This window comes from Phyllostomus discolor, chromosome 6, assembly GCF_004126475.2.
Source record: "Phyllostomus discolor isolate MPI-MPIP mPhyDis1 chromosome 6, mPhyDis1.pri.v3, whole genome shotgun sequence".
Taxonomy (NCBI): Eukaryota; Metazoa; Chordata; class Mammalia; order Chiroptera; family Phyllostomidae; genus Phyllostomus; species Phyllostomus discolor.
Genome location: NC_040908.2, coordinates 168,831,225 through 168,844,188, shown reverse-complemented (window position 1 = coordinate 168,844,188; position 12,964 = coordinate 168,831,225). Strand labels below are relative to the sequence as shown.

At 68.3% G+C, this 12,964-nt stretch overlaps 1 protein-coding gene across 3 annotated transcripts in view; it reads left to right on the top strand.

Moving 5' to 3' along the window:
* The window catches only part of SHANK2 (SH3 and multiple ankyrin repeat domains 2), a 293,436-nt gene that overhangs the window by 101,568 nt on the left and 178,904 nt on the right, over positions 1-12,964 (top strand). For 2 of the 3 annotated variants that reach the window (XM_036029823.1, XM_028503888.2), the window contains exon 11: positions 10,694-11,021. In XM_036029823.1, coding sequence (XP_035885716.1) covers positions 10,694-11,021 — 328 coding nt within the window. Of the gene's footprint in view, positions 1-6,801; positions 7,141-10,693; positions 11,022-12,964 lie in introns of those variants that run through there. The other variant, XM_036029824.1, reaches the window with a different exon arrangement.

Sequence of the window (12,964 nt, the reverse complement as noted above, 5' to 3'; positions counted from 1 at the left end):
CCTCCCTAGATTCTGGTAAGGTCACTCAGTGCACCTCTGGGTCATAGAGCCGACCCCAGGCGTCCCTGCCCTCGGGACCCTCCCTGACAGGGTCTCACAGTCCAGGGGGCGGGGGCTGGCCTGCTGATGGGTGGGTGAGGACTCTGGGTCCCATCCTGAGTGGGAGGCTTGCCTGGCCCCTGTCTCCGGTGCCACCCGTTCGGAACACGCTGGAAAAGGCCCCGTCGGGGCGGGTTCGGCAGAAGGGACGGGCAGCCCCCGTCCAGCCCCTGAGGCTGGAGGGACCTTGGGTTCTCATCGGGGTCATCAGCAACTCGAGAGTCTGTGTGGAGCCTCTGGGTGGCCCACCACTCCTTGGGGGTCCTGGCAGTTCGCCTCGGGGGTCGGGCTGGATCTGGGGGATGCAGCAGCAAATGCACCGGGGGACCGCTCGTCAGAGACACAGGGCCGGGTGCCCCGTTCGGGTCGTCCAGCAGCTGCCCAGCCTGCTGAGCCCCGGGGCCAGGGCCCCGACTCAGTCCTGAGATGGTGGCCTGGGGAACCCCAGTTCAGGGGATGTGCCCCCAGAGAGACAGGGGAGGGGTGTCCCATGGCCGGCCCTGTGGGCTGAGAGGGAGTCCGTGGAGTAGTTGGGGTGGGCACGCCGAGCCTCAGTTTCCCCTGTGGGAGGTCCAGGGTCCCCAGCGTCCTGGCTCTCAGATGGGCCGCGGGTGGCTCGTGCCATCCTTAAGCCACACCTCCTGACTGGGACAGCGTGCCGGACCCCCAGCGACTCCGGAGGGGGGAGCGTCTGGCAGAGGCTGAGGCTGCTCGGAGGGGGCGGCGAGAAGGGCAGTGCTCGGGGTCTGTGATCCTTCTAGAGTGTGCCCGGGGGCCCCCACCCTACCTTGGTCAGCCCCAGGTCCACCCCCCAAAGCCCCTCCCCCCCCCCACCCCCGCTCTGACCTTGGCCTCGGAGCTGGAGTCCAGTGACTGAGTCAGGACCCCGGTGACAAACGCCGGCGTGTTCCGAAGCTCCCGCCTCGGGGCCCCGGCCCTGATCCTCCCCGGGGCTGCCCGGGTGCCCCAGGAGCCACGCTCCCCGGCGGGGCCCCGGCGACGGAACACTCCACATGCGGCAGACGCCCACGGCTCTGCTCACGGATAACCCCGCATTGTTGCCGCGACGCCTTTTTATATCCCGTGTTATTTATAAAGCGTGATTCATTGAGCAGTTACCGGGAGATGGAGGGGCAGCGCCTGCTAATATCGAAATGGCTGCAGCCCGAAGCCACGCGGGAGGGCGGCGGGTGGGCTATGGGCAGGTGGGCTGTGCGCAGGCGGGGCCCGGGCCCGCGTACCCCTACCCCAGGCTGCCGCCTCCCTGCTCCCCATGGGGTCGGCTGGGCCGGGCTCCGGCCCTCTCTCTTTCTTCCTGGGTGTCTGGCTTTCAGCTCCGTGAGAGGAAGGGCCGGGTGTGGCTGGCGGGCCACAGAGACCCACAGGAGCTTTGCTGCTGCTGCCGGTCAGGCCCCCACGGACCCCTGTCTGGCAGAAGCTAGAGCCTCCCCGGGAGTCTGTGCTCAGCCCCCCCCCCGCCCCGGCTCACCCTCCGGCTGGCGCAGCCCCTCACCCTGGCCTGCGGGCCCCTTCTCCACCCACGCCGGGAGCCAGGGCCCGAGTCCATCCCCAGGACCCGAGTCCATCCCCAGGACTCGGGGAAAGGGAAGGAAAACGCTGCCCATCAGGGACTCCAGGGTCCCCGAGACACTCCTGCCCGACCCCCAGCCCCGTCGAGCCTTTGGCCGGGGTCTCAGCGGCAGCAAGGGCCTGCTGTCTCGCTGACGCAGGAGGGAAGGGCCTGAAGGATTGGGGTGGTTCACAGCACACAAGGGCCCAGGCCAGCCTGGTGCCCCGCCACCTGCGGCTGCTCCGTGCAGCTGGCACCACGCTGCCAGGAGGACCCGCCGGGCCGCTGGGGCTCTGCGGGGCAGGCGGGTCCCTGGGTGGAAGAGAGGGAGGTGGCAGTAATGGGGCAGGGAAGTGAGGTGGCTTCAGGCCCCAGGCGGCAGTGCTGTGGCTTAAGGATGGCACGAGCCACCCCTGGGGTGGCCCGCCCATCTGAGAGCCAGAATGCTGGGGACCCTGGACCTCCCACAGGGGAAACTGAGGCTCAGTGTGGTCACCCTGACTGCCCCACAGACTCCCTCTCAGCCCACAGGGCCAGCTATGGGACCCCCCCTCCCCTGGCTCAGTGGCATGTCCCATATGAATGGGGGTTCTCCAGGCCACCGTCTCAGGACTGAGTCAGGGCCGCCTGCCCTGGGCCTCTGGGAGGGCCCAGGCACATGCACCAGAGCCTCAGGGAGCGCCTCAAGTTTACAGGGTGATGGAGGGGGGATTGAACCCGCCTTTGAGGAGCTGGAAGGCTCCTGGAACAAGGCAAGGCCACGAGGGCTCTGGGAAGAGGCCTCTCCAATGACTGGGTCAGCCAGGGGGACTTCCTGGAGGAGGCGGCCCTGGAAAACACAATGTAAATGCCTCTGTGGGACCGGGAGGGCTTATTGTAGGCGTGGGGTCAGGGCAGGACGGGGAGATGGCCTTGTCACCACTCACAGGTTTTTTTGAGTTACGTGTGTGTACGTTCAGTGGTTGCTAACAGCTCCGAAGGCCAGGGATCTTTCCAGACCAAAGGACTTCGTGCCCGAGACCCTCCCAGCAGGCAGCACCCTTCAGTCCGCCCCCCCACCCCCAGACCGACGAGGAATCTGAGGCTGGAGAGATGGCAGGACTTCCCCGGGGCCACAGGGCTGGCATGGCCAGGGCCAGTCCCGGTCCTGGAAGGTCAGCGCGCCACCCCCGTGTGCCTCGAACACGGGCTCAGGTGCCCCCACCTCCCGGACGGGGGGACCGAGGGCTGGGGCGCCTGACTGCCGCTGGGGGCCACGGCCAGGGCAGCTGGGCGTGCGGCGGCCACGTGCCCGGCGACGTCCCGAGACCCCATGCGCGGCGGCACCTGGACCCTCCTGAGGCCTGTTTCTGACACCTGGCGCTTCCCCCCTGCCAGGACTCGGAGAGTCTTGAAATTATTGCAATGTGCGAAGAACCTTTTTTTGTACGAGAGATGAAATTATTTTCAGCCTGTTGTCAGGCAGTTGTCAAAAGATGTAGCAAATAAGGGGCGGGGAGAGTCGGGGTGCGTGGGAGGGCGGAGCCGGGCGCCAGAGGTTCTGCGGGCCGCAGAGGGGACCCCGGGCGGGGCCGGGGCCGGGGGCCGGGGAGGCAGGGTGCTGCAGACGTGTTTTGTTCTTGTCATTTATTCACGTGTTTGCTCTCCGGTATTTGTTCCCCAGGGGCTGGCACTGGGGCTGGGCGCCGGCCCCGGGGGCTGAGAAGTGGGGCTTCGGTCTGGGGCTGCCCCTCCTCCCCCCCGGCAGGCGTCTGATGTGGGGGCCTCCACCAAATCTCTCCTCTTGCTTCTCGCCCTTCCGCCCAGCCCCCAGCGCAGCAGGTGCTGGCGTGTCCTTTGGGTGGGGGCGGGGGATGTAGGTGAGCGAGCGGGCGGGTGGGTGTCCCGCTTGGCGACCGGTTCCCTCTCCCTGCCCCCCGCCCCCGCCGGGCCCCCACCGCACCCCCGCCCCGCCCAGACCCAGGAGTCCCGCCACCCGCCTCGTCCGGAAGGAAATCCAAGCTCATCCACATTCGGTCTGCGGGAGTGTGGCCGGCACCGAACCTGGCGGCCTCGTCCACCCTCCGTGAAGGGCCCTGTGGACGACCAGGGCGTGTCTGCGAGCCCCTGGGAGGCCCAGCTGTTCCTGGCACCTGGGCCTCGGGCAGCTGCAAACCTGTGGCCAGGGGCCCGGCACACCCCCACCGCCTTGCGGACGGAAGGTCCTGGGAGCTCACAGGACGCAGGGAAGGGGTGTCTGGGAGCCGGGGGGGACTAGGGTCTTCAGTGTCGTCTTCCCTGTCTCAGTTCTCACTGTGGGGCCTCACCTGTGTCGTGCTGATCTCCTCGTCTTGGGGGTGGAGCGGGTGTTAGCTGCTTCCTGGGGCGCTGCTGCTGCTGGACGGCGGGGGAGGGGAGAGACCAAGGCCGGCCCGCGTCCGTCCGCCTCTGCTGCCGACTCTCCCAGGTCACTCAGCGCCGCCGGCGTTCCTGGGCGTCCGTGGCTTGATAGTTGGAGGGCTCGGAGTCCGTCTGGGCCTTGGACGCCGCGCTTTGCCTTCCGAGGGGCCTGGGGCAGGTGCCGGCACCGTGTCCGTCTGTGCGCAGGGCCCAGAGCGCCTTCTCGGCCTCTGTCTGGCAGGGAGGACTGCCGCACGCAGGGGGTGAGCTCCCCGTCGCTGGACGTGTTGGAGGAGAGCGTGCCTGCGTGGGGTGAGGAAGCCTTCGGTGGGCACGGCGGGCGGGGCCGGGAGTGGCCCGCCTCCCATGACTGGGCTTCTGCGGGCACACAGTAGGCCCGCGCGTGAGTCCGCCAGGGCTACCACTCCTAATTGCTGAAGTTTTCACTCAGACTCCTGGAGGCGTGGACTGGGAAAGCTGTCACTTACGGAAAGGGGTGAAGGGGTCTGGAAGAGGAGGCTGGGTGTTTCCCGGGTCCCTCCAATCCCACTGTGCCCGCAGCTGGGCCTCACTCCCCGCCTGGCGCCATCCAGTGGGGAACCAGGGGCCCCTTCTGTCCTGCTTGTTGCTGGGTCCCCAGGGCCCACACAGCACCCGCTGTCCACAAACGCAGTGGGCGGGTAGGGTGGGAGTGGGGGGGCCAAGCTTTCCCCTGTGCCCCGCCCGGTTCCTGGCTGCTGGGCCTCCTCTCAGAACGGCCCCGTGTTTCCGACTCTGCTCCGGCCTGGGTGCCGTTTGGGGACCTGGTCCTATTCCCCGGGGATTCTCAGTGACGTCGGCGACGCTGCCCCCCCCCCCCCCACCTCCCACCCACCGGCAGCAGCAGGGCTGCCTGTGATAGGGGGTGGGGGGTGTCCGGTGGCCTTTGGCGAGGTCCCCGCCCCAGTCTACCCTGCACCACACTCACCCTCTGCCCCCCACGGCCAAGGCCGTGGTGGCAGAGCGGAGCCCAGCCAGGGAGCTCGGCCAGGCGGGAGGCGCCGTGGTTTGGGAGCGCGTCCATCGCAGACAGATGGAGGCAGGGTTGAGCATCGCGAGCCTCCCACGCCCCCAGAGGGTTCCCTGAGCTTTGGCGTGTTCTTGGGGCTCACGTGGCTGAGCCCCCGCCTCTGGAGGTGCTCCCTGGGCCTGCCCGCTCCGTGGCACCGGGTCCCAGCCAGGTGGGCGCCGGGCCCGGGACCGGCACGGCGCCGATGAGCCAGACACAGCCAGGGCGCCGTCACGTGGACCCCTCCGGGTCCCCCCAGGGAAGGAAAGCAGCCACGGTCCCCCCAGTACAGCAGCTCTGTCCTTGAGGGTGACACTCCCTGCCTGTGAGGGAGATGCTTCTGGAAGCTACTCGGCCGGGTCCCAAGCACGCAGGGATGCCGGCCTCTGCCAGCGTCACCCCTGTCCCTGAGAAGGCAGTGCGTGTGGGACAGGTCGTGGGGCCCGGGGTCACAAACACACCAGTGGCGGCATCAGTGTCCAGGGCACATCTTAGAGCTGCCCGGGGCTCTGGTCTGGGGTGTGGCTGGTGGGTGAGGGAGTCACCGGGGCCCCGGGCCCGCCGGGAACGGCCCTGTCATTCGGGGAGGGTGGGAGCGAAAGGGCTGGCATTTAAACGTGCAGCTCCTGCGGGGCGCCTGCTGGGTGCCTGCTGGATGCACCCCTGGTGGGCTCCCACCTCCTCCCCGACCGGGGCTGCTCCTGGAGGTGGCGCGCCAGCCCAGGCCTCCGGTCCCGCCTCAAGCCGCCATTCTTGTCACCACAAGTGTGTCACCCATACGGACCTAGGCTCACATGTTCCCATTGCTTCCCCCCCCTCATCTTGCCTCCTCTCTCTGTCTCTCTCTCTCTCTTTAATTTGGGAAGCAGCTCTCTTAGCAACGGGAAAACTGCACACTTAATTACAGCCCAGCGGCAGACGCGGCAGGTGGCGGCAGAGCCGGGGCCCCGGCGCCCCCGTTTCCTGTTGGGGAGGTGACCCTTCCACCTGGCAGCAGCGCGCCGGTGTCCAGCCCTCCCGTGTGTGTCCTGCACAAAGAACTTTTTTCCACCGTCCCCTCTCCTTGCCGCTCCTGCGGTCTGTTGGGCGGACACGCTGGCTGAGGAGCTCCGTGGCTCAAAGCCGCCCTTTGTGTCGGCCGCCCGGAATCAGGGCCAGCCTCGCTGCTAATTGTTTCACCGCCCTTCGCGCAGTGAGGGGGAGGGGCGGGGGGGGTCTGATTCCTCCGGGGTAACCGCCACGGCGGCGGGTGGGGCGGCGGAGGCATGGGTGCCGCTGCCTGATGCCTTTCCACGGAAATCTGGGTCACGGGCAGAGATTCCGGAACGCTGGCGAGGGCTGCCCGGGGAGCGCGGGTCCGGGCTGAGGCTTCTGGAGTGAGGGGGGTGGGGGGGACGCGCTAGCCTCCCGACCTGCCCGCGCGTCTGCGAGCCGCCGCGGAGCCCGGCAGCATTAAAGGAAACTTGGCGTTTCTTCCCCAAGAACACTAGGGAAGCACCGGGCGCCCGATTGAGCCCCGGGCGCCTCGCGCGGCAGAAGCAGCCTGAGCTCCCGGGTTTCCGGGGAGCTCCCGCCCCGGCGGGCGGATGCCTCCGGGGCTCCCGGAGCCCAGCCCGGCCGGAGGACGCTGGGCGCCCGCCCGCCCGCCCCTCCCCGTGCCTGCCGCTCCGCTCACAAAAGCAGAGGAGCGCTCGCTGCCGCTGCTGCTCACATGACGGGCGCGGGGAGAGGCCGCGGGGCTTGAGCGCGGCCCCAGTCTGCGCGCGGTCGGCTCCCAGCTGACAGGCGGACTATGGGGTGGGCTCCGTCGCCGGCACGCCGGGTCTGGCATGCCCGGCGGTGCTCGGAGGCACGCCGTGCCCAGAGGCCCGCCGCCGCCGCCACCGCGCCCCGGGTCCACGCCGCTCCCGCGCCCGCGCCGAGGGGCTGGGCAGCCCGGCGCTCGCTTCCCCCATCGGAGAAGGTTATATAACGAGCGGCGGACGGCTGCCGGAGTCGGGGGGGAAAATGAAGTCTTTGCTGAACGCCTTCACCAAGAAGGAAGGTAAGGCAGAGCCGTGGGGCGCGCGGTGCATGGGGACCTCGGGCTCTCCGGGGCAGGAGCAGGGAGGGGGGCCGGTTCCTCCGAAAATTGCTGGCGGTTCGCTGGTCTCAGCGTGCGGGCAAGGGGATGATCGCCCCGGCAACACCCGGGCTTTGTCGGAGTTGCCAGGCATTGTAACCACTTGAAGGTGCCGCTGGGTTTTATTTTTGTCCCCGAGTTTCCAGTCCCTCGCGGAGCTGCATTCCAGGACGTGCCTCCGTGGAGACCCTGCTCGCCCGAGGGCACGTTCGGAACTAAGTGGGGGGGTTGGGGGGGCAGCAGAGGAAGTTTTGGCTCCGTCTGTCCAGCAGCTGCAGGTGGCGGGCTCAGGCTAAGGGAGGTCAGGGAGGGTCGCCGGCTGTGGTGGCCGGGCAGGCAGTGTCCTCCGGACGCCGCCCCGGGCTGTCCTGGGTCCCGGTGGCACGGGGCAGGTGGGAAAGGCCTCGTGGCGGACTTTCACGGCGCGCACACGCCTTGTGCCAGACCCCGTGTCGCCGTCCCCGCGGACAGAATGCACACGCGAGCGCCTGTAGCGCGGGGAAGGAAACACCCGCCCACTTCGAGTTAGTTTGCAGATTGCCTGAAAGAAGGAAGCAGTTGGGTGGAATATTAATCACTCCCAGGCAGGAAAAAGAGTTATTTTTAACCCTTTTCACACAGACACATACAAATCCTCGGGGAGGCCCCCGGCGGCCTGGCGGACGGAGAGAGCGCTCTGTGTCGCGGAGGGTCCAGGAGATGTTTAACTTCAGGGGGACGGGGTGGGTGCCTCCCGGCGCAAGTCACAAAATAAAGTGAGGAAAAAAGTCCCTGTTCAATGGCACAGGGAACCCCGTTCGAGGCGAATGTTGGTGGTTGCGTGGGGCGGCTTTGATTAGGACACTCACCAAATGAACGTCACCTGTGGGATTCCACCCGAGGGACCCGCCCGGTGCCCAGGGCACAGGGGCAGGGGGAGGGGTGTCTCCACAGCTTCGTCCCCCACCTCCAGCGGCTGCCCCGCACGCACGTGCACCCGCCGCTCCGTGGGCCCCACGGGGAAGGCCCCGCCGGGCTGCTTCCCGGGGATCTGCACACGGACAGCCTCCGTCTGTGCTGGCTCCCCGCACTGTCAGTGCAGGTTCCCACTCTGGGGCTCCAGGCTCCGGCACCCACGGGTGGCAGGGATGTTGGCTGGGGCGTGCAGTGTTGGGCTCTCTCTCTGTGTCTGTCCTGCTCTCCCGTGGACGTGTCTGCCCTTCCGGGTCTGTCTTAGCCGTGGGCAGGACGCCCCCCTGCCCCCAGCCCAGCCCTTCCTGCCCAGGGCATTAAAACCCTTCCCCGCTGAGCCGGTCAGATAGGACACCCGCGTTGCCCGGGAAGCTGGGCGGCGTGGTGCTGTGGAGTACAGGCGTCTCTCCATCTGGGAGGGTCCCCTGGAGCTGGGGGTCCCCTCCCCACGGTGAGCGTGAGCCCTGGCCTCTCCCGGGCCGGGGACGGTGAAGATGATTCTGGAAGCCGGGGGCTCTGGGGCCGCGTTCTGCCCGATGTGTCTGCTGGAGTCATCAGTGCCCGCCGTGACCTCGTTTGCAGCCAGCGATCTCTGAGTGACAGACGCTCGCTCGCTCGCTTGTGCGTACGCTCGCTGAGGTGGCGCCGTCATCAGCCCCCAGCCCTGTGTCAGGCGGGTCTCAGGCCCGCAGAAATCACCCGCCCCGTGCACTCCGCAACCCAGAGGGTGAACGCTGGGTCGTCTCAAGCTCTCCTGGCCTCCGTCTGCCCTGAGAGAGGGACACCCCCCTGGTCCTGCTGCGTGACGAGCGAAACAAACTTTTCCCCAACATGAGATGTCCTCGTAGGTGGGCCAGGCCCTGGCCGACTGCCCTCTCTGGGGGAACCACCAGCCTGTCCCTCGTCCCTGCCCTTCTCGGCCCGGCTGGTGTCTGCGTCCTCCTGCTCTGGGGAGTCAGGAGTGGGCGCAGGCCCTGGTGGGGAGCCCCCCGGCAGGAGGGCTTCTCGGAGGAGGCGGCGGGAGGGAGAAAGCACTGCTGCCTGATGGGAAGGGTGTGACCCCCCCCCACCCACGCGTCACTGCCCAAGCCTCGGCGGCCGCGCCAACCCAGAATGTGGGTTCCGAGAGTGCGTCCCCAGGGAGCCCGTGCCGACCCTGTGTGGCTCCCCCGGGCGGCCCCTTCTCTGCGTCCCCAGGACCGCCGCCCCGTGTCCCAGGCAGGTGGCCGGGGCTGCTCTGGGTCACAGCTGTCTCCCTGCCGCTCTGCCAGGCCACCCCGTCCCCTGTGACAGCTGCCAGCGCTGCTCTGTCTCCCGAGAGCTCTGGCATTCAGCACTGGTGTGGGCTGGGGGCAGGGCTGAGGCCACCCGTGGGCTCCGGGAAGGGTGCCACTGTCCTTTGTGCCCGTGGAGTGTCCTTAGCATCCTAGGACCTGGGCGGCCAGGCAGTGGTGGCCCGGGACTCCGTGCGGTCCTCCTGGGAGAGGCTGAGGTTCCCGCGTCCAGCCCCGGGGAGGGCAGCCCAGGCCTCGGAGTGCAGGTGGCGTGGCGCAGGTGGGAACGCTGCCCGGGGCACGGAGCGCTCGGGAAGCTGTGCCCTCAGCAGCCCGGGTCACGGGCGTCTCACACACCCCTCAGCCTGGACAGCTGCTTTCCTTTAGACGGGAGGGACCCTTTCCGTTTCCGCTCCTGCCCTGGGGGCAGCCCCAGAGGGCTCAGGCCTGGCCTCTGGTCTGGAACTTGGTGAGAAGCCAGGCGAGGCGTGCCCCTGCCCGTCTCCCCTGCTGAGCCTCAGGCTGATGGTGGGGGAAGGAGTGAGCTCGGGGGGGAAGCCAGCCGATCCCACCCAACAGCTCTGAGGGCCGTGTCAGGGACCTGGGGCCACCGACGGCAGCTTAAACCACAGGCACTCACTTCTCGCCGTCCTGGGGGCTGGAGTCCCAGACCAGGTGTCTCTCCCAGGGCTGGGTCCCCCGAGGCCTCTCTCCTGGGCGTGCGGATGGCCGTCCCCTCCCCGTGTCCCCCCACGGCGGTCCCTCTGTACGTGTCTGCGTCTGAATTTCCTCTCTCGGTGGTCACAGGCTCGCCCTGGTGACCTCTGATGTCAGTGCCCTGTCTGAAGACCCCGTCTCCGCACACGGTCACACCCTGAGGTCCCCGCAGTTGGGGCTCCCACAAGGGACGACGGGGGCGGGTGCCCGGGCCACGCTTGGCGAGGGGGGCAGTGGCTGCCTGGGTGTGTGCACCGCGCTGTGAGAGGGGCGCCGGCCCGGATGGAAGTCGGACCCCCCGAATCCCATCCATCTCCAGCGTTCGCTTGAGCCTTGGTCTCCGCCCGCCTGCGCTGCTGTGCGGGGTTGGGTGCTGTGCCCAGCAGGGGCCTTTGGGGGCCTCGGCACAGGACCCACAGCGCCCTCGCCCTCGGCTGCCCTCGGCTCTGCTCGGCTCCGCTGGCCTGTGCCCCGCCGACATCGGCATCGCCCCATGCACACGCTCACCGCCTCTCCCGTTCTCTCCGCCGCAGTGCCCTTCCGCGAGGCCCCGGCGTACTCCAACCGCAGGCGGCGGGCCCCCAACACGCTGGCCGCCCCCCGGGTCCTGCTGCGTTCCAACAGCGACAACAACCTCAACTCCGGCGCGCCCAGCTGGGCCGTCTGCAACGCCGCCACCGCCGCCGCCGCCCACCGCAGCCTCTCGCCCCAGCTGCCGCAGCAGACGACCGGCCCCGCCGACGGGGCCCTGCGGACCATCGGCAGCTACATCCCCGGGCCCCGCAGCCGGTCCCCGTCGCTCAACAGGCTCGGCGGCGCCGGCGAGGATGGCAAGAGGCCCCAGCAGGCCTGGCATGTGGGGTAAGGAGCAGCTGGGCAGGGGGGGACTGGCGTGGAGCCGGGGCGGCTCCCACGGGGACCAGCAAGGGGAAGACCCTCGTGCACCGCGCTGCTGGTTCTGGAACTCGGGGTTTGCCCGGGGGCTGAGCGCAGGGCCTGCTTCGCTCCGTCCCGCGTGGGAGAGCCCTTTAAACCCAGAGTCCTGCCAACTGCCTGGCTCAGGCTGTCTCCGGAGACCAGAGAGGGCCCAGGAGCACCTGAGCCCGCCATGGCCGCTGGGGGCAGGTGTGGGCCTGGTGGGGCGGGGAGGGGGGCTCCAGGCCACGTTTCCTGTCCTTTGACATCGGGCTGCTGAGTCCTCAAGGTGACTTGTGAGCCTAGAGACAGCTGAGAGTTCTGCAGGTGCCCTGCTCACGCACCTGCACACGTTCGCATTGCAGGTGCGCCTCACCTGGTGCACACAGGTGAGCAATCTCGGGCTCGGTGGGGCCCAGGCAGGCCCGGGACACCCCAGCGGCTGTAGTGACAGCCGTGCTTGCTGGCCCCGCTGCGCCCGTCTCCGGAGCGGCCCTCGGCGGCCTGGGCCCAGCGTTATCCCTTTTGTAGGCGAGGCCGGTGCGGAGCCAGGGCCGGACTGTGACCGGGTCCTTGAGTGGGCGTCGGCGGCTCTGAAGGGTTTCTCCCCCCGGAACGCTGTCCTCCCCCTCGGTGCCCGGTAGGGGGGCCTCAGGCCTGGGTGTTCCCAGCTGGCACGGCGTTTCTGGCGATGCCCACTCTGGCCTGGCACTCGGCGCCTGCCCCCGGTTCCCCACCCGCCTTTCACGTCCTCTCCCTGGTCTCTGCAAGGCACCGGGCTCTCCAGCCCTGCCGGTGGCAACCCCTGCAGCTGAGGAGGGGGATGTGGGGAGGGCTGTGGGCCGGCGGGGAGACCGGGGGCGGGGGGAGGGGAGAGGGCTCCGTGCTTCCCACATTGGGGGGCGGGGCTGACCACCGTGACCCTGAATGTGCGTGGAAGCCGTCTCTTGCCTCTCCTCGGGCCACGCGCCCCCCCAGCCCACCCCTCAGGGCTGGAGCGACCCCTCCTGCCTGGGGCCCACTCTCTGACCGGAGAGACCCAGTTAGTTCCGGGCTCTGGTCTAGATTCTCACTCGGAGCCGCCCCGAGGGAGAAGTCCCAGGTGCTGAGAGCAGTTTAAAGCGAAATCGCAGGAGTCCCCCAGGGCAGAAAACTCCACTTCCCGCCGTTCGCCAGAGTTATTACGGCTGTAATTTTAAGAAGAGCGTGTCCCCTCCCTCCAGCGTGAAGTCTAATAAGATGCGGATGGCGGGGTGGCCGGGGACTCGCAAAGGCTGCGGGGCGATACTGGGACGAGAGAATGACTCCCGGGCACCTGCCGGGGCCGGTCCGATGGTCCCCGGTTCCCAGTGCGTGTGTGTGTGTGTGTGTGTGTGTGTGCAGTCGAGTGTGTGCGTATTTGTGTCTGTGAGTGCATTTCTCTGTGTGTGTGTGTATGCACACTCTGTGTGCACCTTTCCGAGTACTGCGTGCACGTGTGTGCATGTACTTGTGTGTGTGTGCGTTTGTGTTGTGTGTGGGTGCGTGTTCATGTGTTGTGTGCACACGTGTGCATGCATTGCGTGTGTGCCGCTTGACCATTCTGTGCCTCAGTTTCCCCATATGTAAAATGGAGCTGACGGCTTGGTGGTGAGGACTCTGTTTAACTCGTTGCCCGTCCCGGGCAGCGAGCCCGTGTCCAGCTCACAGGAAGACCCGTAGCCGTGTTTGGTGTCCTTGGTGGCCGTGACCACCAGGGACCCTGTAGGAGGGCCCTCTGGCCGCCGAGGGGCCAGCACAAGAGGGTGTCAGGGGCCGCTGTGCAGGCGAGGACTCCCAGCTTGGCTCAGGGACAGAGTGAGGAAGTCAGGCCCGCGGGGTCTTGGGCAGCACCCTGTGGCTCCCCACCC